This window comes from Festucalex cinctus, chromosome 10, assembly GCF_051991245.1.
Source record: "Festucalex cinctus isolate MCC-2025b chromosome 10, RoL_Fcin_1.0, whole genome shotgun sequence".
Taxonomy (NCBI): domain Eukaryota; kingdom Metazoa; phylum Chordata; class Actinopteri; order Syngnathiformes; family Syngnathidae; genus Festucalex; species Festucalex cinctus.
The window spans coordinates 12,372,681-12,398,063 of record NC_135420.1 but is presented as its reverse complement, the minus strand read 5'-3'; the positions used below and the strand labels follow the sequence as shown (position 1 = coordinate 12,398,063).

General features: G+C 39.3%; 1 protein-coding gene across 1 annotated transcript; it reads right to left on the bottom strand.

Annotated features, from left to right (window-relative positions):
• Positions 1-1,355: 1,355 nt before the first annotated feature.
• Positions 1,356-24,958, bottom strand: LOC144026806 (sodium/iodide cotransporter-like). Its single transcript, XM_077533810.1, has 16 exons — positions 24,820-24,958; positions 12,912-13,281; positions 10,092-10,157; positions 9,437-9,488; positions 9,105-9,172; positions 8,829-8,983; positions 7,090-7,230; positions 6,687-6,816; positions 6,307-6,395; positions 5,254-5,366; positions 5,029-5,099; positions 4,204-4,290; positions 3,905-4,101; positions 2,692-2,789; positions 1,637-1,722; positions 1,356-1,563 (listed from the first exon to the last, which is right to left on the bottom strand). The coding sequence occupies exons 2-16, from the start codon at positions 13,275-13,277 to the stop codon at positions 1,453-1,455; spliced, it is 1,830 nt and encodes a 609-aa protein (XP_077389936.1). The 5' UTR covers positions 13,278-13,281; positions 24,820-24,958; the 3' UTR covers positions 1,356-1,452.
• Between the last annotated feature and the right edge of the window lie 425 nt (positions 24,959-25,383).

Below are 25,383 nucleotides of genomic sequence, written 5' to 3'. Positions count from 1 at the left end.
AAAAATTTGTAGCTCACGTCCTGTTCATTTTAGCATATGGGTCCAAGAGATTTTTTTTTAAAGGTCTTGGGCTCACTCATGCACCTAGAAATTTTCATAGATCTTGTTTAAGCCTACAACCGGCGCTGCTTTGTTAAAAAAAAATTCTAGGGGATGCTATTTGTCATTTTTGTAAAAAATAAAAAATAAAAAAAAAAATAAAAAAAAAAATAAAAAAAAAAATAAAATAAAAAATAGCACAATACACGATAAAATAATGCTCATTTTGGAAGGCCAGATGTGTGTGCCAAGTTTCTGCACGTTTATGCCCTCAAAATTGGCATTTTCTTGGTGAACAGTGCTTAGCCGCGCCCACAGCGATTCGCGAAAACTCACAAACGTCGGGTTGTGACATCATGAAGGCTGAAACTGAGCAAATATGAGGTAGGTCCAGTCAACGTGGTTGGAGAAAAACAAAAATCGTAAGAAAGAAAATTGCCAGTAGGTGGCGCTATCAGTAAGATGAAATATAAGTTTGTAGATGTCTTAAGGGCTGGACTCTCATCAAATGTGTGAAATTTTGCGAAGATAGGATCATCTGGGTGAAGTTAAGACTGCTTGATCAAACAATTTCATTTTAAGTCAAAATAACTTGTCGAAGCAAAAGTAAGTTTCGGTTAAATTTAAGAAATTATATCTTCATTAATATTTCGGTTTTTGCAACCGCTTCCAGCAGTTTAATTAGCTAAATTAACCACATTACCATAATATATTTTTGGTGTTGAACAAATTTTACTACATCACGCCTCTTGGAAATGTGATACTGTCAATATTTGTCCATGAGAAAATGTACTATTTGTTCTCAGCCAAAAGTGACAACTTTCCATCACGGAAGTACAGCAAGGAATAAGACAAAAGTCTGGGGACAGGAATTAATAAGCTTCGGCTTCATTCCGTCAGCCCTTTTTCTTTTTGGGTGTTGTCCGAAAGAAAAAATGAACATATGCTGACAGGCCACACCTATAACATCGCTGAAGAGCGCCACACATCATTCTTCACCTCTTATATTCATTTAGTTTTATCATCTTCAACATTTTGTCAGACAAATACTAGACATGTACACAATAGGCTCCCTTGAGGCACTTGCTAGTTCAAATGTAGTATGGTAAATTACAAGAGAAAAGAAAACTTAGTTTTATTAATTCTCAATGTATGGCATCATTATAATTTCATTCCATTTCTCTTTCAACATTATGATCCTTGTTGAGCACCCACTCAAACACACAATACATGGCTCCTTGACCTTAAAAATGCTCACTCATGTGACAGCATGGTTTAAATGAATATTTGATTGCTCACCATTGAGTGAGAACAAATTTGGTTAATAGAAACTTTATTTATCCCATGAGGGGAAATTCAGATCTGCAGGACAAAGCACAAAAATAGTCCTGCATTATGTTCTAGGGATGTTCACTATTGGCCGGTGGACTTTATAGTGTTAAAGGTTTCCATTTCTTGCATGTGGTTTTCATCACTTGGTTGTGGCTCCATCATAGGCAAGCATAGCGTTTCTTTACACGTGCCCTGAAGTAAAAATACATAAATTAATATATTTGGGGCTTTGGAGTATAAGTATTGGGAATGTGACATCACTTACCTCACACTTTAATTGGATGACCGCTTGCCTCTTACCCAAGTCCCACCATAATAAACCCTTTTCAATATCAGCTCTCTTCGTTGGTCCTGTATGTTGGGAGAAATGTGCTCATTTCCACAGTGATAAAAACAACCAATAAATCTGAGCATAGCCTTGATATAAAAGTTGCATGTTTACACTCACATTTGTCCAAGGACACATTAGACGTGAGAGTTAAAAAAAAAAAATTGCTTAGTCCATAGGTGTCAAACTGAATCCCTCGAGGGCCGCAGTCCTGCAGGTTTTCGAGGTTTCTCACGTTCAACACAGCTGACTCATATTTAAGCTCATCAGCAAGCTCTGCAGGAGCCTGATAATTATCCTGATCATTAAATCAGGTGCGTTGGAGTAGAGATACCTCGAAAAAACGCAGGACTCTGGCCCTCGAGCTTAGTCCATTCAAGTGGACCTGACACGGACTTAGCAGCGACACCACCATCCTCTGGATGCACTAATATTGTATCCAAAGTTGTTTTTATTCTTGGTGAAATTCTGCCTTATTGTAGAAATACAGGTTCCACAAAAAGTTCTAATGTGAACCCAGCATTAAACAGGCCGATTTTGGTGGGCATGTCCAAGGCTCGCCTGATTCCAAGCGCTTCCATTTTGCAAAATGAGTTGGGCGTGGCCAAGGCTCTCCTGTGCCACCTGCTTCTGTCTACACCAGGGGTCTCCAAGTGCAGTCTTCGAGAGCCCCTATCCAGCCTGTTTTCCATATCTCCATCATTCAGCACAGCTGAATATAATGATCACCTAATCAGCAAGCTTTGCAGAAGCCTGATAACGACCCCAATCATGAATCAGGTGTGTTAGTGGAGAGAAACATGGAAAACAGGCTGGATAGGGGGTCTCGATGACCGAACTTGGACCCCTGGTCTCACCGTCACCGTTTTTCTCACAATTGTGGGGACTTATAAAATGCATATTTATGATCAAAAACCTAAAAAAAAAAAAAGGCAAATTCTGTGTCAGGTCCCCTTTAATGTGCCATAAGTGTCTTTGTGCTGTATGCTTACCTGTAGCATAGCTTACGAGGAGCCCAACTAGTACAACAGAGATTGTTGCCACGGCACCAAAATATAGATAGGAGATGGAGTAAAAGTTATGCAGGCCACTAGATATGAAGAAAAAAACATACATTTTAATGGCAAGGCAAGGCAAGGCAAGGCAAGTTTATTTGTATAGCACATTTCATACACAAGGCAACTCAATGTGCTTTACACGAGGAAAGACAACACATAAGCATCAAGAAACAGTAGTTAACATTCAGAGGAAGAAAAATAAATGAAAATAGGTTACAAACTAACAATCTTAAAACATTATTCAACAAACTTTAAAAAATTTAACATAAGGAAGTTTAAAATGATAAAAATAAAAATAAAAATAAAAATAATAATTAAAAAAACCACTTAATTAAAGCTGTTTAAAAGTCCCTAATCAAAGGTATAAGAAAAAAGCAAAGTATTTAACCTGGATTTGAAAGCATTTACACTCGGGGCTGACTTCACTTCTGTTGGTTGCCTATTCCATCTGTGTGCAGCATAATAGCTAAATGCAGCTTCACCATGTTTGCTTCGAACTCTGGGTTCCACTAGTTGGCCCAAGTCTGTAGATCTCAGAGCCCTGCTGGGCTTGTACTCAATCAGCATTTCTTGGATATATTCAGGACCCAAACCATTTAGTGATTTATAGACGAGTAGCAGAACTTTAAAATCGATTCTACAGCTGACAGGGAGCCAGTGTAAATCCTTAAGTACTGGAGTAATATGTTCTGATCTTTTTGTTTTGGTCAGAACTCGAGCTGCAGCGTTCTGAATGAGCTGCAATTGTCTTATGTTCTTTTGAGAGAGTCCAGTCAGAAGACCGTTACAGTAATCTAGTCTGCTGGAGATAAAAGCATGGATAAGCTTCTCTTGGTCTGCTTGAAGCATGCAGTCCTTCAGTCTGGATATGTTTTTCAGCTGGTAAAAGGCTGTTTTAGTGATGAATTTAATATGATTGCTGAAGGTCAGATCTGAGTCTATTAGTACCCCAAGATTTCGAACTTGGTCTTTAGTTTCTAAAGACAGTGACTCAATTTAATTTCCTTAATTTCCATTTTAATTTCCTTACTTTCGGAATGTCTTGACCATCACTAATATTATAAGCTCCACACAGATCATTTTTACTTGCGTGTATGTAATAAACTTGATTACTGAAAAAGATGATTGCTTGTCAGGGATCACTGACCTTGGGTCGTCGGGTTGAAGTGGATCTGAGATGGTGTGTTGATGCTGAGTGGCATTCAATGTGAAGTTTCCAAGCTCACACTCATCTGCGTAATTAGGCAGCACGCCCATGGTCCTCAAATTGGGCGGGTAAAGAATGGAACCAGCAGCCAGCCACAGAGAGACACAGTATCCAGCTGCTGTTCCTATGAATGCCCCCTGAAACGTCAAAATGCGCACCTCTTAATTTAACAAACAAAACATTTTGGGGGAAGGAACCAAGAGAGAGAAAAAAAAATCCTGTGCCAGTTGTGGCCTCACCAGCCTATTTGTGCCAGGAACAAACATCCCCAAGATGAATACACCTAGTAATGGACCACTGATCACGGCCATCACTGTAAAGGACCCCTGAGGAAAGAGCACAATCACAATCTTGGGGTAAAATGGAGGAAGTTAATAACTGAATGGCATCGCATTGGCCCCAAACGACGCCGGCCCACTGTTGCCCTGTATGCCAGATGGGCAGGCCATCCCTGCCTGAGCAGTTAAGTCATTTGCTCCCAATAACGTGTAAATACGTTTTTTTATGTTCTAAGTGTCCCAAAGACGTATTTATACGTTTTTGTTTTTGTTTTTATACTAGAGCATACATAAGGCTTTGATGCAGCCTCTCAACTGCAAAGAACGGTTCCAGAAATGGTAGTTATTACACAAACGGCCAGCAGTTGGCAGCAGAGCAAAGGAGATCAACCAGGGCCATCTAGAAAAAAGCTCAATTACTTGCAATTTTAAATAGATTTGTGAAAACTGATGAAACTTAGCTCTCTTCTAATGCTAATTGCTGCAAAACGAAAACTAGAAGAGACTTTAATCTTTCTTTTGATAGATTCCATGCTTTTATAGCAATAGAACACAATATTCTCTGGGCCTTGCAAAATCAGTCAAAATCCCGTAAAACAGCCGGGAGCGAACGGGATTGCTTCTGTGAAAATGGCTGGGAGTGAATGAGTTAATCAAGACTGACAATTTAATAGTCTGGAGCAAATGAGACAATTATTTTGAAAGTGGAACAGGTTGGAAGAAAACCAGCATCACAGAACAGAGGATGAAGCTGCTATGCACAAAATTGGTTACTTGATTGTTTACCTGCAGAACTCCCCAGTCCAGGAATGAGGAAAAAACAGCTACCAGTATACACGCAACTCCATAGAGGAAGGCTTTAAAAAAAGAACAAATAAAAATGACGTTATTTTTGCCTCACTGTATGTGCTCATTCTTACTAACCAACATCCTAAGTCGTGTACATTTTCAACAAATGTGAGACATATGAAATAGTAAGTGAATGAATGGATGAATTGTATTCAACTTTACACAGTCCTTTGGAAATATAGAGCTGTTTCTTCTGGCTCACGTGTCGCAGATAGTGTCGGAAGAGGTCCTCCATCGTGACTGCAGCCATTGCATTGATACTCGTGGAAACCGTGCTGAGTAAGATGTGATGGATAAGGGGAAGTCTTTATTTAATTCTTTTTTTATCATCACAATATTTCATAGTTAAATTGGACTTGTTGAGGTGGACCGGAGTGAGACCAGTGTTTAGAGAAGTAGTAGTGGTGGCCCAATATCCATTCGTAAGCGTCCCGTGGCATATACTAAAAATGAGATCTACTCCTAATAAATTTTTTATATACTGTAGAACTTTTCTTAATATGCAAATTCTTTACAATTAAACAAGTAATATTTCTCTTTTTAACATTGATGAATAAAAAAATTTTTACAAGCAAAAATGGTTTATTCCACGTTCTGCTCAATGTCAAAATCCAAACTGTGAAAATATCACATGAATGATTCCCAAGTAACTGCTTTAAAAATGATCATCTTAAGACAGCTTGCTGCTGTTTTTTTTTTCTAAGTGTTGTTCAGTGTAGGGGCTGCATGATATTATATTATTTGCTTTATTGAAAGCTGTTCAGGTAGAAGTTAAAACAAAACATGCAATTACCGGTACTTGATTGACTGATTTTGGTGTGTTTGATAAGTCAAAATTTCCAAGTGGCCCTTGCATCCTTTATTTAATTTTATTTATTTATTTATTTATTTATTTATTTATTTATTTATTTATTTTCCCCCGCCTACTGCCCAGAGCCAGCTGAGATAGGCGCCAGCAGCCCCCGCGACCCTTGTGAGGAATAAGCGGTCAAGAAAATGGATGGATGGATGGATGGATATTTATTTATTTATTGTGGCCCTGTGACAAAAAAAGGTTTGGATAGCCCTAGCTTAAAAAGAATTAGTTGCATTCATTTGAAGTCTGGGTGTGATGGGGGTAGTTTGAAAAAAAATAAATAAGAAAATAAAATATAGATAAAAAAAATAAAAATAAGAATAAAATAAAATAAGAAATTCTTTTTCACATTGAAATACCTCAGAGTGCCGCTGTATGCACAGGCCAGGAAAAGACCCGGAAAGCCAGTATAGTTTTGGAATATATCCAGCACAAAGTATGGCATATACTACATCATGAAAATAAGGAAGAAAAATAGTGTTAGAGTCAATTAACTTGTAATCTATTTCTCACAGTGGTTGTATAAATTTTAATCAGTATTATTGTATATAAATTCAAACAAACTGAAGCACTGGTGGCCACTAAAGTCAACCATTATACGAATGAACTACTAAATGACATGTTTCGGGGTTTTTTTGTTGTTTGTTTGTTTTTCATCATACTGGACTATCAATCTAAAAATACAAAAAAACTGTACTGGTATGACCAAAAACACAGCACGAAGCAGTATTCAACTTACAAGATCAGGAGAAGACACTCTGCCAGACATGAGTGGATCACACTGAATATAATAAGAAAACATGACAATGCCGCAGACAGCTGCACTCCCCACAATTAGGCACAAGCCTATTTGGTTGACAAATATTGCCCTGCAAGACAGTCATAAATTTAACATTAGCCAGATTTACATGGAGCCTTGTATTCTGATTAGAATCTGGTTCCAAGCCCACACAGAATGAAAATCGTCCAAATAAACACTTCAGTCTGAATAAACAGGCCGAACACAAATGGAATTTCATTCAGATTTACAGGGGTGTAATATTTTGCCAATTGAATCGGGAGTAAATTTTCATCATGTAAAGGATCAATTATGTCAGACTGTGGTCTTTCTGTGTGTGTTCTGTTGCCGATTGATGACTCACCACTGGGCCTGTCTCTCGGTTCTACAAGAGACGTAGCGTTGGACTTGAGCTTGGTTTACTCCATACATGGACAGCCACAAAAGTGAAGCCCCAGCAGTCAAGCTCCAGAAGGTATAACGCCGTCGTGGGTCAAAGTCAAAACTGTACAAACATCCAAAGATAGCCTCTTTAAATGCAATTATTTCATTTGAAGTTGTACAAAGTTGTGTAAAATACCAAATAGGCCCATACAATTAATCACCTGACCTTTTGCTAAGCCCTCCACCGCCAACCTCACCCGAAATGTAGAATTTAGAACAAAACAGAGGGGATGATGATTTTTTTTTTTTTTTTTTTTTTTTTTTTTTTAAGGGTCATCACGACTGAATATTTTTAGGAAAAGTTACTCTTATCGATTTATTAGTTATATTTTATTCATTTTTGTGAATAACAAAATCATTTTTAATTTTTAAGTTAAACAATTTCTCTAAACCAGGTGTGTCAAACTCATGTTAGCACAGGGGCCGCATGGAGGAAAATATATTATCAAGTGGGCCGCATCGGGAAAATAACGGTATATAACTTAAAAACAATTGCCGTAATTTATACAGAGATTTTCGTGGACCAGCCTTAAATTACGGAGCTTAACTGTAATCATATTGTTCCGAAAAATAACACGAATGCAAATGGAACGTAGCAACACTTTTCCGGTATACATTGCAGACGTGTTAAATCGACCTGTTTTGCATATATATTGTTCCCAGAATCCATTGCATGGCGCAGTTAATGATATTAAAAGGACGTTAATCCTTGTCATATCTAATTGTGTTACTAGTAATTGAATTTGTGTCGTATATATGTCGGTGATTACAAAAAATAATAATAATAATTAAACAAACCATAGCTTAAGTTGTGTGTAAAATAATGACATCCAGGACGATTACCCGCACAAGTTGCATTGCTCATCTGAGGACTGCTTGTGAAATTACAAATCTATATGTTTTGATTGCGGCCGGCTGATTAATTAGTCCAACATTACAAATATATTTATTTATTTATTTTTACTTTACAAAATCATCTCGCGGTCCGGATTAAACCCATTTGTGGGCCTGATCCGGCCCGCGGGCCTTATGTTTGACAGTGACACCCCCTACTCTAAACTATTCAGTGAATAAAATAGTTGATTAATTTGATAATCAATTAGTGATGGATTAATCGCATAATTTTGACACTTCTAAAATTCATACTTTTTTACAAGTCTTCAATTTGATTTGCTCATTTAATAGGTGATTACACCTGCACAGGTGACACTTGTCCCTTTTCTTCTAATCCTAAAACCTGAAAATAAACCAGATAATGCTGGATCTGGATATAGCTATGCCTGTGTCAGATATGATAGTCTTTTGATTAAATGATAAACGGGCTTTCACTTGTGTAGTGCTTCTCTACCTTAGGTACTCACAGCACTTTTACCATTGTTTCTGCATTTTACCTATTGTTGACGCAGCATCAGTAGCAACTGGCTGTTCAGTATCTTGCTCAAGGACACTTCTGTCCAATATTACTTGACACACCTTTGTCTCCAAAGCAAGCATTGAATTGTAAAATGACACTCTTTTCCAAAATGCTAAAGTGATGCGACAAACACCCATCCTGATTGCTTTTTACAACAGGAGTGTGTGCAGGTGGGTCTTAGCAAAAGATCAGCTGGCTCTATCTTCACACAAAGAATACCCTTTGACTAATGAGGTTGTCCTCACTCGTTAAAGTTAATCCGTGATCCATTGTAAGCAATTTCCAGTACGGCTGCAGGACCACCCACCAGAACTGTGCCATGGATGAAAATTGCCACAAAGCCTGAAAACATGACAACAATCTGGAAAACATCTGTCCAGATCACGGCTTTTATGCCCCCCTATAACAGACCGATAATACAGGAGACACTTCAGCACACAGCAATATCTTGAGACATGTAATGACCTTTGTTGAACACTGATGGGAATGTCGAAATAAGTGGACATGCTTAATGACTTTACCAGGGTTGTGTACAATGTGCAGATGATTCCAGTAGAGAAAAGAGAGCTCCACATATTGAGTCCAGTTGCTGTGAAGGGAAAAGAAACTGCTAATTGGCTATATAAGGTAGGCTACATACACGTGATTCAGGTCGAGCAGACAGAAGAAATCCTTGTTAACTTTTAAACATGCCATTTTACTCAATGTTGCCATTTTGTTGCGTATGACTTACAACAATATTGTTTTCTTTGGTTTTAACAAGATCAACTGTCTGTCCAGCACTTTACCAAAGGTCATATAACAAAATTTAACAAAATAATTTAAAGTTATGTGAGCAGGTAATCTCATCCACCTTGGTTGAGGATCAATGCAGGTGCGTAAATGACCACCCCAGTGTACAGCAGCTGGGGAAAGCAAATAGACAAAGAAAAAAAAACATGATAAATTTCATTATTAGACATGCGGTTTAGAGGATGGATGGATGGATGGATGGATGGATGGATGGATGGATGGATGGATGGATGGATGGATGGATGGATGGATGGATGGATGGATGATTTCAACATGCAATATCCAATGTATTTGTATGGTAGGATTGTTTACTACCTTTATACAGTTAAAGTCAAACATCACTATACTTCTGTGAATATTAAGCTTGTACAACAAATACATTAATTTAATATTTTAGCTTTTTTGTGTGTGTTTGTTTGTTTGTTTTTAATCACTGACGGCAATATGCTTTTGACTATCAGTTACAGCCTTACTTACTTTTTAAAACCGGTTCTACGTAATTCAATTTTGTTAATTCAACCATCAAACATTAGGGTAAGCCAACACAATTTGTATTACTTTTATGAGGCAACATCCTGCTGGGAATACTCTGCTGTTCTGTCAATATTGGTGCAAAACATGATATGCAAATTTGAGTCTGCTGAAAGCGGCAAAAACAACTTTTCAACATCCCTGACGTACAGCAAGGAATAAGACAAAGTGTGTGCTTGTCTTACTGTGGCCACAAGAAACTGGACACTCCCCAGCAGCTGCATCCCTCTGCCGAACCTCATCTTCAGATACTGTGACAGGCGGACAGGCCACACTTAGAACATTCCCGATCATTCTTCACCTCTTATATTCATTTGGTTTGATCATCACCGACATTCTTTCAACATTTTGGCAGAGAAATACTCGACACCACAAATTTACAATAAAAAAAGTCTCTCTCGAGGCAGTTGGTAGTTCAAATTTGGCACAAGACACCTATTGAAGTATAATTGCAAGATAAGACAACAGTTTTTTAATAAGCGAAGTGCGCATTAAGTTTGCGCATGCGTGAGGGAAAAACGAGGCTACCAACTACCCTATCAATTTGAATGGCGGAGATTAGAGTGGTGACAATCTTTGCCGAACTGTACACTATAAAGCTTGCAAGTCAACTTCCCCGATATCAGTAAACCACATGCTATGCATGTTAATAAAAACAGCAACTTTCCAGCCGTTGAAACGTTTCTATCAGAGCCGATTCCATTGGATCCAATTCATTTTCAATGACCGTTTGGTAGTTTCGCCTACCCACAATGCACCACGCCGCTACCCATAATGCACCTTGAATTCGAGATGCGCACTTCGCTTATCATCACACTGTACATGTGTTGAATAATAATATGTCATAATTGAACACTGTCATTCATCTCTCCTCAATATAATTATCACATAAGAACCCAGACTAATATACATTTAATTTTATTTTATTGGTTATGTCTGCCATTATAAACACCCATTAAATAATTAATTAATTAATTAATTTCACTTTAGAAAGGAAAAAAGTGGGAGAACATTTTGGTTTTTTTTTTGGCCATACTAGAATGAAGTGTAATTGCACATCCCCTCCTGTTGGTGGCAGTGGCACTCTTATTGTCAAGAGTGCAGAAGGATCATTCATCAGCAGAAGTGTACTTTCAACAATTTTATAGACAAATGATGCTATTTATAGTGGTGTCACGAAATTGTGTGGGGCGAGGGGGTTATAACAAAATATTAATCGAGAAGCGCTGACATCTATACACAAGGGGCCGAATCAAGGGGCCACTCAAGAGTGGGTGTAACTGGCGGACCAAATTATGAAACAATATTCGTCATGAAATGGTTTTACCTTTATCAACCAAAAGCAAACTTTTTTTTAAAATGCGCTGCCTCCCTGACATGTGTCAATCATTCTGATCACGGTTGTAATGGGCACAGACTCATATAAAGTCACATGACTGCACCATTGCACCAGTTTGTATAGTATATCGCTTCAGGACTTGAGCTATTAACCTAACATTAATGTGTCAAGGAGCTTTGTCACACCTGTGTCATGGTGGGTCCTTATGGGATTTATTGTTGAGCACTTATCAAGCACCCAGACACGGCTCCTTGCATTGAAAAGTGCTGTTGTGCATGTAGTAACTCATGTCAAAGCCAAGCATGCCGTATCCTAACCTCTGACAAGAGCAAAGGTATGTGGAAGAGGGATATTGTTTTGATCATCTTTTCATGATGTTCGTTGCGCAAAAAAAAAGACTATTTTTAAACTCTGTGAAAGAGCGGCACGTGCTGAGCAATAGCAAAACTGTAATATAAAAATGTGCCAATACCAGCATAGATTTTTGTTTTATGCTGTTACGAGCCACACGAATCAGTGCCAAGTCAGAGCAGTGACTAAACTTAGCTAGCCGAAGGAGCTGTGTTGCATGTCAGATGGACATGTTTATAGTACTACTACTACTACTAATAATAATAATAATAATAATAATAATAACAATAATAATAATAATAATAATAATAATAATAATAATAATAATAATAATAATAATAATAATAATAATAATAATACCATCCGGGCTGGACTCATAATAATTAAATAGCTCCTCATCGGCCCTACCGGTATCTGCCCTGTATGCCAGATGACCAGTCCAGTACTGACTACTACTACGACTACTACTACTACTACTACTAATAATAATAATAATAATAATAATAATAATAATAATAATAATAATTATTATTATTATTATTCTAATAATAATAATAATAATAATAATAATAATAATAATAATAATAATAATAATAATAATAATAATGTATTTATTTTTACATTGTTCTTGCCATGTTGCTGGGCTCTCAGTGTGTTTTCCTTGTCTCACAGTGCCTGATTAATGAGAGGGGCGTGTCCCCTGCAGCACACCTGCAGGGCATCACCTATTAGGCCTTCATAAGGACTGGGACTCCTTGCAGCCACTGTCGGCTCGTTGCGCCGTCTGCTCACAGCCATCGTCTAGTGTTTCTACTGTTTTTCGCCTTCGCTAATTATTATTATAGTCCAAGATTCTCGATTTTCATCTACGTAAGTTTTGCTCTTTTTGTTCCCACTTTTATGTGGCGTGTTTCATAGCTATAGTAAGTTGTTGCTTTCTTGTGTTTGCGGTTTGTAGCCTTCGGGTCTTTTTGTGTTGTGTTAATTTCCCTCCTTGCAATTTTCAAGCACCTTTTGTTAACCTTTTTCCTGGCTGTGTCCAGCGCTTTATGTTCATATTCACGTGTTTTGGTGAATAAAACCTCTCGCTTACTCCTCTGTGTTCTGTGATTCTGGGATCCACTCTCTGGTCGCACCGGAACCTTAACAGTTCTTTTCCAAGTAATCAAAAATGCTGTTCGATACAGACAAGTGAAATTTTAAAAATAATAACACATTTAAATTGTGAATTAAAATTTTAAAATTACAATTAACCTGGGCTGCAATGCAAGTTGTACTGTATTTACATTTTATTCAGAAGGAATTCAACTACAACCTGATTGGTGCTTGTGACGCCAAGTCGAAAGAAAACAGGCAGGAACAAGAAGGAAGTCAGCACAGAGTTGATGCTTTGTCCAAGTAACATGTAGAGGAATTTGAATCCATAGCGATAAGCTTCAGATGGAACTCCTAAAACCTGGACAGCTGACATAAAGCTGGCACAGAGCGAGAGTCCAACAGGCACGGCTGACATGCTGCGGCCGCCAGTGAAGAAGTCTTCAGTGCCGGCATCCTGTGGCTGCTTCTTCAGGGCCTGATAGATTCCTATGGCCATGGAGACCAGTAGCATGAAGGCAAAGACTGCATAGTCGGCCGTCACAAAGGTCTGTGTGGGCGGCTCGCTGGCTGACTGCTCCTCCATCTTTCTATGGGACAAAGGAGTCTCACTTTAGAACTACAAAGAACTAGAAAGTACGTTACGTTCCATTTGGACATGTCTTCTTCCTCTTTTGCTCCGGCCTTCGACATTTACTTTTACCTAGAGCAAGAGTGTCAAAACACGTGGCCACATCAGAACCAGCCCATCAGGTAATCCGGCCAACAAGGCTTGTTCTGGTTTTCCGGCAAGTGTGAGCTCATGTACACTTACAGACGCTTAATTTGAAACTTTTTTTGTTTTTGACACAAGCAACATAGAACTGGCAAGTGTTGGGACATGCATATAGAGGCCCCTTCAAAAGTTTTGGAATGACAAGGTCAATTCCTTTTTGTTTTGTTGTAGATTTAAGACATTTGGATTTCAGATGAAAACTAAATAGGAGACAAAAGCTCAGAATTCCAGCTTTCATTTCATGGTATTTACATCGAGATGTGTTAACCTACTCAGGACAGGGCACCTCTTGCTTGATGCCACCCACTTTTTAAGTGAACACAATTTTTTGAACGTGACTGATAGATGTTTCTAGTGTCTCCGGTGTGGCCTTTTAACCCCTTCAGACCCATAAATGCTTGCATTGGACATTACATATTTGCATATCTAAACCAGTAAAACGCATAACAACACTTCTGGTTCAGGATTGAATCTTAACTAACCCATCTCCATTCCAAGTTGATTTGCCCCCCTTTAAAAAAATAAATAAATAAATAAATAAAAAATCCATGTTATTCTTATGTGGGAAATTAGTCAAAATCAGCAAAAATAAATAAATTTTGCGCACCAGAAAAAATGCGGTCCAGCCCTCAAAGTATCTTACCCAAGCACCTTTCAACATGGTCGCAGCGGCTGCACTGAGATCCAACAAGACTGGTGGGTCTGAGAATATGGGGGATGGAAGTGGTATGATTTGTATTCCAATATTGATTGCGTTGTTGTTCATCATGTGAGTGAAATCCATGTGGGAGACTTTCATAGAAAGAGTTTTGTGAGGTTGGGATTCAGTCCAGTTGTGACTGGTTTGGAGAGGTTTGTGGTAATGTTGATTATTCAATATGTGTGGTCAAATTGTTAGCTAAATCCAGGGTTGGAAGAAGTTGAAACATCTGTTGAGTGAAGAATGAGAATCACTGTGTGACTGTTTTTCAATTGGACTGATACCAGAGTGATCGCTTATCAGTTGCTATTTTGCCATTGTGACGCACGCTGCGTCGAAAATTATTAGCAGTCAGTAATTTGATCCTCTGCTTAAGACCAATCCCATTTTACCATGTGATTGCAATGTTTTTAGCAAAGCACAGAAGCTTTGTGTTCCTGCAATGGTACTTACTTTGCACCAGCAATATCACTGTCACTGCTTGTTGCCCAGGAGCTGATCTCATTTTAATGCTCAAGTGAGAGTAAAGCAAACCTATTCCTCAGTTCAATGCCTTTGTTTTGTTTTTGTTGTCCGTAAAATGGGATTGAAGTACAGAAGTAAAGACATACACGCTCATCTGTGAAGCATTGTGAAGGTAATATCATGGCTTCTTCGGCTTACACGCTTGCAACATGCTCGCTAGTCTTTATTGATTATGTAACTCATGATGCTAGCAGCAGAATCAATTTGAAAGTCTACAAAAAAAAATGGCAATTCACATCAAAATACGTCCAAACTAATCGGGAGAAGCTTCATCATGAAACAAGACAATGATCCAAAACACAATGACAACACGATGAAGGAGTTCATCCAGTGGAAAAAGTGGAAGGTCTCTGGCCAAGCCAATCATTGGACCATAACCTAATAGAGTATGCATTTTATCTCCTGAAGAGGAGCGTGAATAAGGAAACCCTATAAAAAGAATGGAAAGAGGATGCCTGGAAAAGCATTTCAAATGAACAATCCGACATTCTGATGAACTGTGTTATGCCACCAGCACCAAGTATTAAATGCTATTCACTTTCAGTTGATTTAATAATGTTTGTTCCAATACGTAACTAGAAAAGTGGGTGTGTCAAACAAAAGATGCTCTGTCCTGAGTTGTTTAACACATCTAGATGACATTAACATGAAATAAAAGCTGGAATTCTGAACGTTTGTCTTAAATCCATCTTTTGACTTGAAATCCAAATGTCTTCAGTATACAACAAAACAAAGGAATTGACCTTGCCGATTTTTTTCTTTTCTAAGAAAGATCGGAAATATTATCCAGTGTGGACGACCTCGAACGTTTTATTGACGATCATTTTTATAGCTGCGCGATGGATGAGCCGGCGGCTAGTCGGGATAATCCTTCGAAAAAAAAAAGGAAAAATGACTCGTCAACAGACACGGACGATTTAGCAACCGCCGACGTATCGGTGAGTATGCTGGATTCCATAAATAAAAAACTTGACGTCCTCTGTCTTATCCGCGAGGACGTCAAAGAATTAAAGGCAAGTTTGGAATTCGTTAGCCAACAGGTAAGCGATCTCCAATGCGATAACTCCGAGCTACGCTCCTCTCTCGTCGCTGTCACAGCCGAGTTGGAGACGATTAAAAAGGAAAATAAAATGCTAAAGGAAACGGTCTTAGATGTTCAATCCCGTAGTATGCGGGAAAATCTAATATTCTCAGGTATATCCGAAAATTCTCCAGATAATCCAGAGGATGAGATAAAAAAATTCATGACATCATCGCTAAAGATCCCACAGGAGACGGTAAATAATATCTCTTTTCACCGTGTACACCGGCTCGGAGCTCGTAAGGGCAATAAGCCCCGTCCTATTATTGCTAAGTTCGAACATTTTAAACATAAAGAATTGGTAAAAAGTAAAGGACGGGAGCTCAAAGGGACATCTTTCGGGATGAATGATCAATTCCCAAGAGAGATAAACGAGCGGCGAAAAGTACTGTTTCCTATCATGAAACAAAATAGACAGGAGGGTAAACGGACTTCGATGGTCGTTGATAAATTATATATCGACGGCCAGCTATTCCGAAACCCAACCTCGACCCCTTGGCTGTTCTAACTGACAATTGGTAGAGCCGAGCATTGTGTGATTATTTGACGTAGGTATATGTATATGTATGTGTATGTATATGTGTATATATGTATATATATGTATATGTATATGTATGTATATGTATGGATAATGGGTTACGAAATAGAATATGAATTTATATTATGCATAGGCTATATAGTAATAATAATAATAATAATAATAATAATAATATAGAAATATATTCTTAAAAAAAATAAATTAATAATAATAATAATAATCTCGCTTAGGTCACCATTTACTGGTGTATTGTTATGTTGAATCCCCCACAGATTTCCTTCACACTCACTTCCCCCCACGTTTCTTCACTATTATACTTATCTACTTGCTATCTCTCTCTTTATATAAATTATATAAATTGCCTAATTACTCTTTTGCTATCCTACAATATGTTAATATTAATAAGCAGCTTATATAGATGTATACATAAGACTGAGTCTATATTGCTTGTATGCAGAAATTAGTTCTGGTCTCCTGGAATGTGTGTGGCGCTCGCTCCCAGGCAAAAAGAATAAAAATTTTAGACCATCTCTCAAAATTTAAGGCAGATATTTGTCTCCTACAAGAAACCCACTTACAAAAATCAGAAGAAAAATTATTTATAGATAAAAATTTTAGTCAAGTTTACTCTGCCTCCTATAATAGTAGACAAAGAGGTGTCTCTATACTTATACATAAGAATTTATTCTTTACTCTAAATAATATAGTAACAGATTTAGAGGGCCGATATATTATTATCCAGGTAACTATATTTAATAAAGTATATACAATTGGTAACTTATATGCCCCAAATAATGATGACCCTGATTTTTTCCATGAATTTTTCTCTCGGTTACTCGATTTAGCAACAAATTCTACTATTATTATTGGAGGTGATTTTAACACGGTCTTGAACCCGTTAATAGATCGTTCTAATAATACGATATATACAAGGCGATTACGATCCGCTAAAGTAATAGATGAATATATGGAGGATTTTGGCCTCAGCGATGGCTGGAGACTTCAAAACCCAACTAAGAAGGAATTTACTTTCTTCTCTGCTGTGCACCGATCATTCTCAAGAATTGATTTTTTCCTTACAAATAATTCTATTGTTGATAAAACTGCTATAAAAATACATTCTATAATTATAAGTGATCATGCACCAGTCTCCCTCACTCTACAAATTGACTCTACCTTTAAACCTCCCCCGATATGGCGTTTTAACATCTCATTACTGAAAGACGTAGAGTTTGATAAAATTATTAGAAGGGAGTGGGCAGATTTTTTGGAAATAAATGACTCTCCAAATATATCTCCATCTCTTCTCTGGGAAGCAGGGAAAGCGGTAATTAGAGGGAAAATTATATCATATTCAACTTATAAAAAGAAACAGGATCAAAAATTAGAAAAATACCTGGAAGATAAAATTAAACAACTAACGGATGAATATGTATTAAACCCAAATAATCAAATATGGATAGAACTACAGAATATAAAAATACAGTTAGATAACATGTTATCTAAAAAGACAGAGTTTATAATACAACAGTTGAGATATAATAATTTTGAACATAATAATAAATCAGGTAAATTCCTGGCAAATCAACTTCAACGGAATCGGGAAAAATCTCTTATAACGGCTATTAAAGATATAAATGGTGAATGCACACAATCACCAGAAGAAATTAACCATATTTTTTATAACTATTATCGAAATCTATACACAGAAATTAATAGACCTAACCCTGAATATATTGAGGAATTCCTAAACAGCTTAAATATACCTCAGTTATCTATTGAACATAAAGATATTCTCGATACCCCGCTTACTATAGATGAGTTGTATCGTGCTTTAGACAGTATGCCTAATGGCAGAGCACCTGGTCCAGACGGCTTTCCGGCTATATTTTTTAAACATTTCTGGTTAATGTTTGCTCCATTATTTCTAAGAGTAGTAACTGAAATTAAAAGTAAAGGTGATATACGTCAAGATATGAATATAGCAGCAATTAAACTTTTATTAAAGCCAGAAAAAGACCCTACCCTCCCGTCAAGTTACCGACCGATATCACTAATTAATACCGATATTAAAATTATCGCTAAGGCCTTGGCATCTCGATTAGAGACGGTAATCTCGACAATTATTCATAGTGATCAAACAGGTTTTATTAAAGGTCGTCATTCTACTAATAATATTAGGAGACTCTTTAACTTGATTAGTATGTCACAGCGGTATGATAAAAAGGCAGTTGTTATTTCGCTGGATGCAGAAAAAGCATTCGATAAAGTTAACTGGTCCTTCCTCTTTGCTGTCTTAAATAAATTCGGCTTCGGGGAGTCATTCATTCAATGGGTCTCAATATTATATGATTCTCCTAAAGCTACAGTTACTACTAATGGGATTACATCACAGAGTTTTACTTTACAAAGGGGAACAAGACAAGGGTGCCCAATTTCTCCTTTATTATTTGCTATATTTATTGAGCCGCTTGCATTAGCTATACGTCAGGATAGACGGATCCAAGGAATCCACTCCGGGACAATAGAACATAAAATTAATCTATATGCCGATGATATATTACTCTATTTAGAAGAACCTGCTATCTCGCTAGGGGAAGCATTTAAATTAATAACTAAATTCTCTCACTTATCAGATTACTCTATTAACTGGACAAAATCAACATTATTACCTATTACAGAAAATTCATGGAATCCTACAAGTCAGGATCCACACTACTCCTTTCCTACAGGTAATTTAAAATACTTAGGTGTTAAAATTTCACCTAAGTTAACTGAATTAACTTCTTTAAATTTTTCACCATTATTGGATAGTATCCGTAGTGACCTGGAGCGCTGGAATAATCTTCCGATCTCTTTAATAGGACGGATAGCTACTATAAAAATGAAAGTTTTACCAAAGATTAATTATTTATTTTCAATGATTCCATTTAAACCTACGTCTAACTGGTTCCAATCGCTGGACTCTGCTATCATAAAATTCTATTGGAATAAAAAAAAAGCCAAAATTAGTCTATCTACTCTTCAGGAAAGTAAATCTAAAGGAGGTTTAGAGGCACCAAACTTTATGTACTATTATCTAGCTAATCAACTACAATATCTTGTGCTATGGACACAACCCAACAGAGATACTAACTGTTGGTTGGAATTGGAGCAGAAGGATTGTAATAATCTTAGACTGTCAGATTTACTCTTTATTACAAAATCAATAAGACGACATAATTGTTTTAAAAACCCAATGATAGCCGCCACCCTGACTGCCTGGTGGAAGGCATTAGAAATTACAAACTCCCAATTGGCGCCCTGTGGGCTCTCTCCCATTTGGCATAACCCCGACTTTCAACTTAATAATCAGTCGTTCCATTTAAGCCTATGGGAGCAGAAAGGAATTACACACCTTCATCATCTTTTCTCAGATAATAAGTTTATATCGTATACAAACTTGGTCCAGAAATATGAAATAAAAAAGGGAAATTTCTTACATTATCTGCAAGTTAAAAATATGGTTAAGAAACAAATCCCAACACTTCAGGATACGCTCCAACTGCCTGTCTTAGCTAAAGATATTATAAAGCTTTCTCCAACAACAATAAAGAAAATATCAAAAATATATAAGTTATTTTTATACACAAATAAAACGTATTTACCGACTTTAAAATGGGAAAAAGACTTGTCTATAGTTCCGGAACCAGACTTTTGGACCCAAATCTGTGAAAATGTATTTAAAATGACCAAACAGACAAATTTGCAACTTATCCAATATAAGATACTTCATAGAACATATATTACACAATATATGATGAAAAAAATGGGACTCTCTGACTCCGACATTTGTCTCCAGTGCTCACAAAACACTGCCGATACTTATCTTCATGCTTTATGGTCATGTACTCCAGTGCTGCATTTCTGGACTAAAATCTTGGAAAAGCTCGCTGATATATTAAACTGTAGGCTTCCTTTATCTCCAAGACTGTGTTTACTAGGTGACTTAACAATAACTGAGCTACCATGTAAACAATCTCAATCTATATTTATAGCCCTTACTATTGCTAAAAAAATAATCCTTGTCAATTGGAAAAATAAACAATCTCTAAATATCGACCACTGGTTAAACTTACTAATAAATTATATCTCAATGGAAAAAATCTCTGCCTTAAATAAAAATCAAGTATCAAGATTTAAACAAATATGGTCTATGTACATAGAATATTTTAATCTCAATTTGGCAACTTAATCCTGCCAAGATTCTGCCTGTTAACGAGAGCCACCACATCGTTACAACTTCTGTTTTCGCTGCTCCTGTATTTGGTATTTTGTATCTGATTGTTTTTATTTTTATATAGTCAGGAACCTAGTTGCTGCTAGTGGGCTCGAGCATACCACACTATACGACACTATACTCAATAACTCCTTAAGATCTATTTCTAGTGGGCACTAAGCATCAACACTTGGTGTTACTGCATGCTAATTAGTCAATTTTCTTGACGCCGTCCCCTGTGGTCGGGCGGGGGTGGTTCTGCCCCCCCCCCCGTTGTCTGCTCGGTGGCGGTTGCGTCTTGGCCGCTCCCTGGGCCCCCTGTGGGGTGCGGTGTTGGGGTGCTTCCCCTGGTGCCCGGGGCGGTGCCGTCCCGGCGCGGTCCGCTGCTCCGTGCCCGGCGGCGCGGTTCGGGGTGGGTGGGCCTCCGGTGTGCCCCGTGGTTCCCTCTCCCCTCCCCCTTCCTCCCCCCCGTCGCCTCTCCCTCCTCGCCTCCTCCCGCCCATCCTCCTCTGCCTCCCGGTCCCTTTTCCCTTGTCGCCCTCCCTCCTCCTCTCCCCCCCCGCCTCCTGCCCTGCAGCCGCCCTTTCGCCTTCTTGTCGTCTTCTCCCCGCTTCCCCCGCCCCCCCCCCCTTCCCTGTCTGCCCTGCGGCCCCTCCCCCTCCCTCTCCCTGGGCCTGGGGCTCCCTCCCCGGCCCGGGTGTCGGGCTCCGGGGGCCGGGCGAGGGTTTGGGGCCTGCCCCGCTCCGGTATAACTCCTGGCGCCCCGGGCGGGCTCCGGTGGCCGGTGGGCTGTCCGGTAGCCCTGCTGCGCTGGCTGTCCGCCCATTGTGGTGCCGGGTGGATGAGGTGGGGGGCGGCGGGGGGTGGGGGTGCTGGGGGGCGGGCGTGCCACCTACACCCGCCGGGTTGGGTGAGGCCCCGCTGGTCGCTCCTCTTACTCACTTCACTAGCTTGCACTATACACTTTGTAAATATACACATAGGGCACACAACACATTTCTTGGTGGGGTGGGGAAGGGTGGAAACACCGTCTTCACCCTTCAACTCCCCTCCAATTTTAATGCACCTCACGTCCAAGGGGAGGGGTGAGTTGGGGCGGGGAGCCATCAGAGGGGATGGACTGCAGTGCCTGGCAGCGCTGTGGTCCCCCCCATTTGTGTCCCTGCCCCACCACTTTGTCCCTCCATTCCCTTTTTTAATGCACCACACATATACATATTCATTTTTTGGGGGGGGATACGGGTGGGTCGGAATAGGGGAAATTTTTTCCCTCTGCTCCGACTCACCTGCTCCCAATTTTAATGCACCACACGCACACACTTGTATATACACTGGGTGGGGCCACATTCACGGTGTAAGGGTAGAGCTCGCCAGTCGGCGAGCTGGCGGACTCAGTAACAGGGTTAGGTGTCACTTGTACTCTGGCGTGACGACCGGGGCCTCTCCCCACCGGGCTCGGTGTTCTGGTGTTCCGCCTTCTCCCCTGGTGCTTCCTCCTCTGCTTCCCCCCTCCCGCCGCTGTGCAAATCTCGCGCGGCTGGAGGTGGGGTGGGCACATCTTCCCTCTCTGCGCTGCTGCCCGGTGCCGGTTTCCGGGGGGGGGGGGGTGGGGGGTTCTCGCGGGGGGCCGGGTTCGCGGGGGGGGGTGGCGGCCGTCGGGGGGGGGGCGGCTTGTTTGGGGGGGGGGGGTGGAGGTATGGGTGGGTGGGGGGTTGGGTGCTGGGGGTCGGGGTGTGTTCGGGGGTTTGGGGGTCGGGGGTGGTGGGGCCTGGGTCGTGGTGGATGGCGGGTTTGGGTGGGGTGCGGGGGGGTCGTGGGGGGATGGGGGCTGGGGACCGGTGGGGCGCTGTGGGGGCCCGCTGGGCCTCGTTCTGCGGCCTTGGGCTCGGGGGTGTGGGCCGGGGCTGGGGCGGGGGTGTTCCGGGTGTCTGGGTCGGCTCGCCGACCGGTGTCCGCTCGGGTGGCTTGGGGGTGGCCTTGGTGCTGCCGCGGCCTGGGGATTCCGGGGGGGGGGGGGTGCTCGCTTTGCTGGACCGCGGTTGACGGCTTCTTTCTTTGGTGGTGGTCCTTATGCATGCCAGATCCGTCGCACCAGCATCTACTGAAACTCAACAGAAGTACCCTCTCCCTCCCACAGCCCCTTGAATCAGTTGGTGCTGGTGTCTGTGGTTCTCACTTTGCTTTATCTATCCTTCCCTCCTTCCTCTCTTTAGTTTTTCCTCTGGTCACTTGAGATCTTAATTTATTAGAAGTATGAGGTTTCTGGGGTTGGCATAAGACTCCGGTTTTGTAACCACGCAGGAGGGGTCTTGTTGGTGCTGGACTTCACTTTGATGGATTGGATGTACTGGCTTCTATTGATCTCACTCTGCCTTATCGATCCTTCCCTCCTTCCTCTCTTTAGTTTTTCCTCTGGGCTCTTGAGATCTCGCTAAATTTGCTGGAATTTAGAGGCTTCCGGGGTTGGCGTAAGACTTTGATTTTGTAATCATGGGGAAGGCAGGAAGTGTTTGGTCGGTGCTGGATGTCACTTTGATTTACCTTTCTTTTCTCTTTATTTCTTTTTTTTTCTGACCTTTTCTCTGGTCTCCTGACCATTTAAATCTCACGACTCTGGCAAGATTCTGAAGTACCTGGTTAAGGCGAAGGGTAATGGGATATTTATAAGGTTTTAGGTGAATGAATGAGTATAAATTTATAAGTATTTGCACGCACGCACACGCACGCACGCAAACGCACGCAAACGCACACACGCAAACGCACGCACGCACGCAAACGCACGCACGCACGCAAACGCACGCACACATACACACACACACAAAAAAAAAAAAAAAAAAAAAAAAAAAAAAAGAAAAGAGCAATGATGACAAGACGTTGAATCGGTAAGACTACCGAATGAACAATTCTGAGCTCTTCAAAAAAAAAAAAAAAAAAAAAAAAAAAGGAATTGACCTTGCCGTTCCAATACTTTTGGAGGGAACTGTAGCTAAGAAGGCTGAGCGCACAGATACAACGGCTGAGAGAGAAGATCTCATCCGGTCCATATATGCAGTAAGAAACTTTGTGTAACTTCTGTATGTATCATTGTTTGTTTAGTAATTTAATGTGAAAATATGCAGTTCAAACAGGAATGTACAAAATAATTTGATGCATTCTAATGGTTGTAGCTGGGTTGCTTATTGTATATGCAAACTAATGCTTACTTCATGATTCACTATTTGTGTTTTTACTAAAATACACCTTTTTGCAAGCTACTATATTAGCAGTTAATTTGTTTCTAATTTGTTATTAATTTGTTTCTAATTTGTTATGTCATTAATAGACATAGCTAAGTGGTTTGTTTTTCTTATTATTTTTTTTCACTGTCAATCAGCCTTTATCAAGACTATATTAAACCTGCATCAACTATGGGGATATGTTTTGCATCCTCTATTCAAAGTTTAGGTTTTATTTAGTTATTCATTTATCCAGAATTGTTCCTGCACAAATATTTTAAGAGACTGGATATTACAAAATGTTTCAGTTCAAAAGAACTTTGTTTGGTGTGATCCATTGTTTTGTTTTTTTTGTTTTTTTTTTTTTGTTTTGTTTTGTTTTGGTACCATCTACATTTATAAAATAACATTGAGAAAGTTCCCGCTTTATTTTGTGATTAGTCATTGAGATATTTGCACCCAAAAGATGGGAAAACATTTTTTGGAATTGTCATTATTTATACGAATATACTGGTCAACTTGGGGTGAATGTGGCCCCTGAACTAAAATCAGTACTCCTTTATACAGTAAATTTGACATGATTTTTAAAAATAACTTATATTAGAACAAAATCACAGATACTGTACTATTCTGTCCATTTTATACAAGTTTTGCAATTAGTGGCAATGAAACTTGGGAGCAGACATGAAAAAAAAACAAAAAAAAAAACTGGTGTCATGAATTTTTAATTTTCATACTCTGCAAGGATTTATTCGCGTATCATTGTATTCCAGAAAACAGATATTGTGAAATAGTGAAATATTAAATAGGTTACTGTTCATTCTTTAAAAAAAAAAAAAAAAAAAAAGACTTTCAAGTAAAAAGCAAAAAAAAAAAAAAAACAGTGATCAACTATTGGGCTACAGAACCCAGACCATTTTTGTTTTTTTTTGTTTTGTTTTTTTACATATAATTGGGTGTTTTTTTTTCTGGCTGCCTTGGAACTCACAAGTGGTAAGACATTTGAAATGAATGGAATATAATTTTAAAGACTCACCTTTCGTGGATGATAGCTGGAGTCTGTCAGTTGGAATGTGTGTTCGTCTGAACAGCAGCTCTGCTGAAGCATGTACAATCAAACATGTAGGTGGAGGTAGTGCTGTCAAGGCCAACGCTGTCCTGTACTACTGAGTGCCCACTTGTGGGAGAGGCTGGTCAAACCCCTTTTAAAGCCAGCCTGAGGATGTTGCAACTTGCTAAATGTGATCAATCCATGTATATAAAATTATGAAACAAATGCAAAACCCACAGTACTGAACAGATCCTATTTCCTGAATGTGTCAAGAAGAGTAGAACACTCAAAAATGAAACTGAACATTTCACATGATATTCAGTACACAAAAGCTACTTTGTCTATGTATTATCCAAAAACGCCATCATCCATGATTAACATAAGAGTATTTAATGTTCTGGTCTGTTGGATCCTTGTCACCAAGTGACTAAATGCTTGCTGTTGATACAATCCCCTCCAAAAGTATTACAACGGCAAGTCCATTCATTTCTTTTTATATATATATATTAGGGCTGTCAAAGTTAAAGCGTTAATAGATTAATTAATCAC

What these genes read in the sequence shown, in the direction of transcription:
- LOC144026806 (XM_077533810.1), bottom strand. Translation starts at nt 13,277, where the DNA reads ATGGAGGAGCAGTCAGCCAGCGAGCCGCCCACACAGACCTTTGTGACG. An exon ending in ACCGAGAGACAGGCCCAGTG is followed by an intron (nt 6,817 to 7,089) that starts GTGAGTCATCAA and finishes ACTGTCTTGCAG; the next exon opens with GGCAATATTTGTCAACCAAA. An exon ending in TGGACTGGGGAGTTCTGCAG is followed by an intron (nt 4,291 to 5,028) that starts GTAAACAATCAA and finishes CTCTTTCCTCAG; the next exon opens with GGGTCCTTTACAGTGATGGC.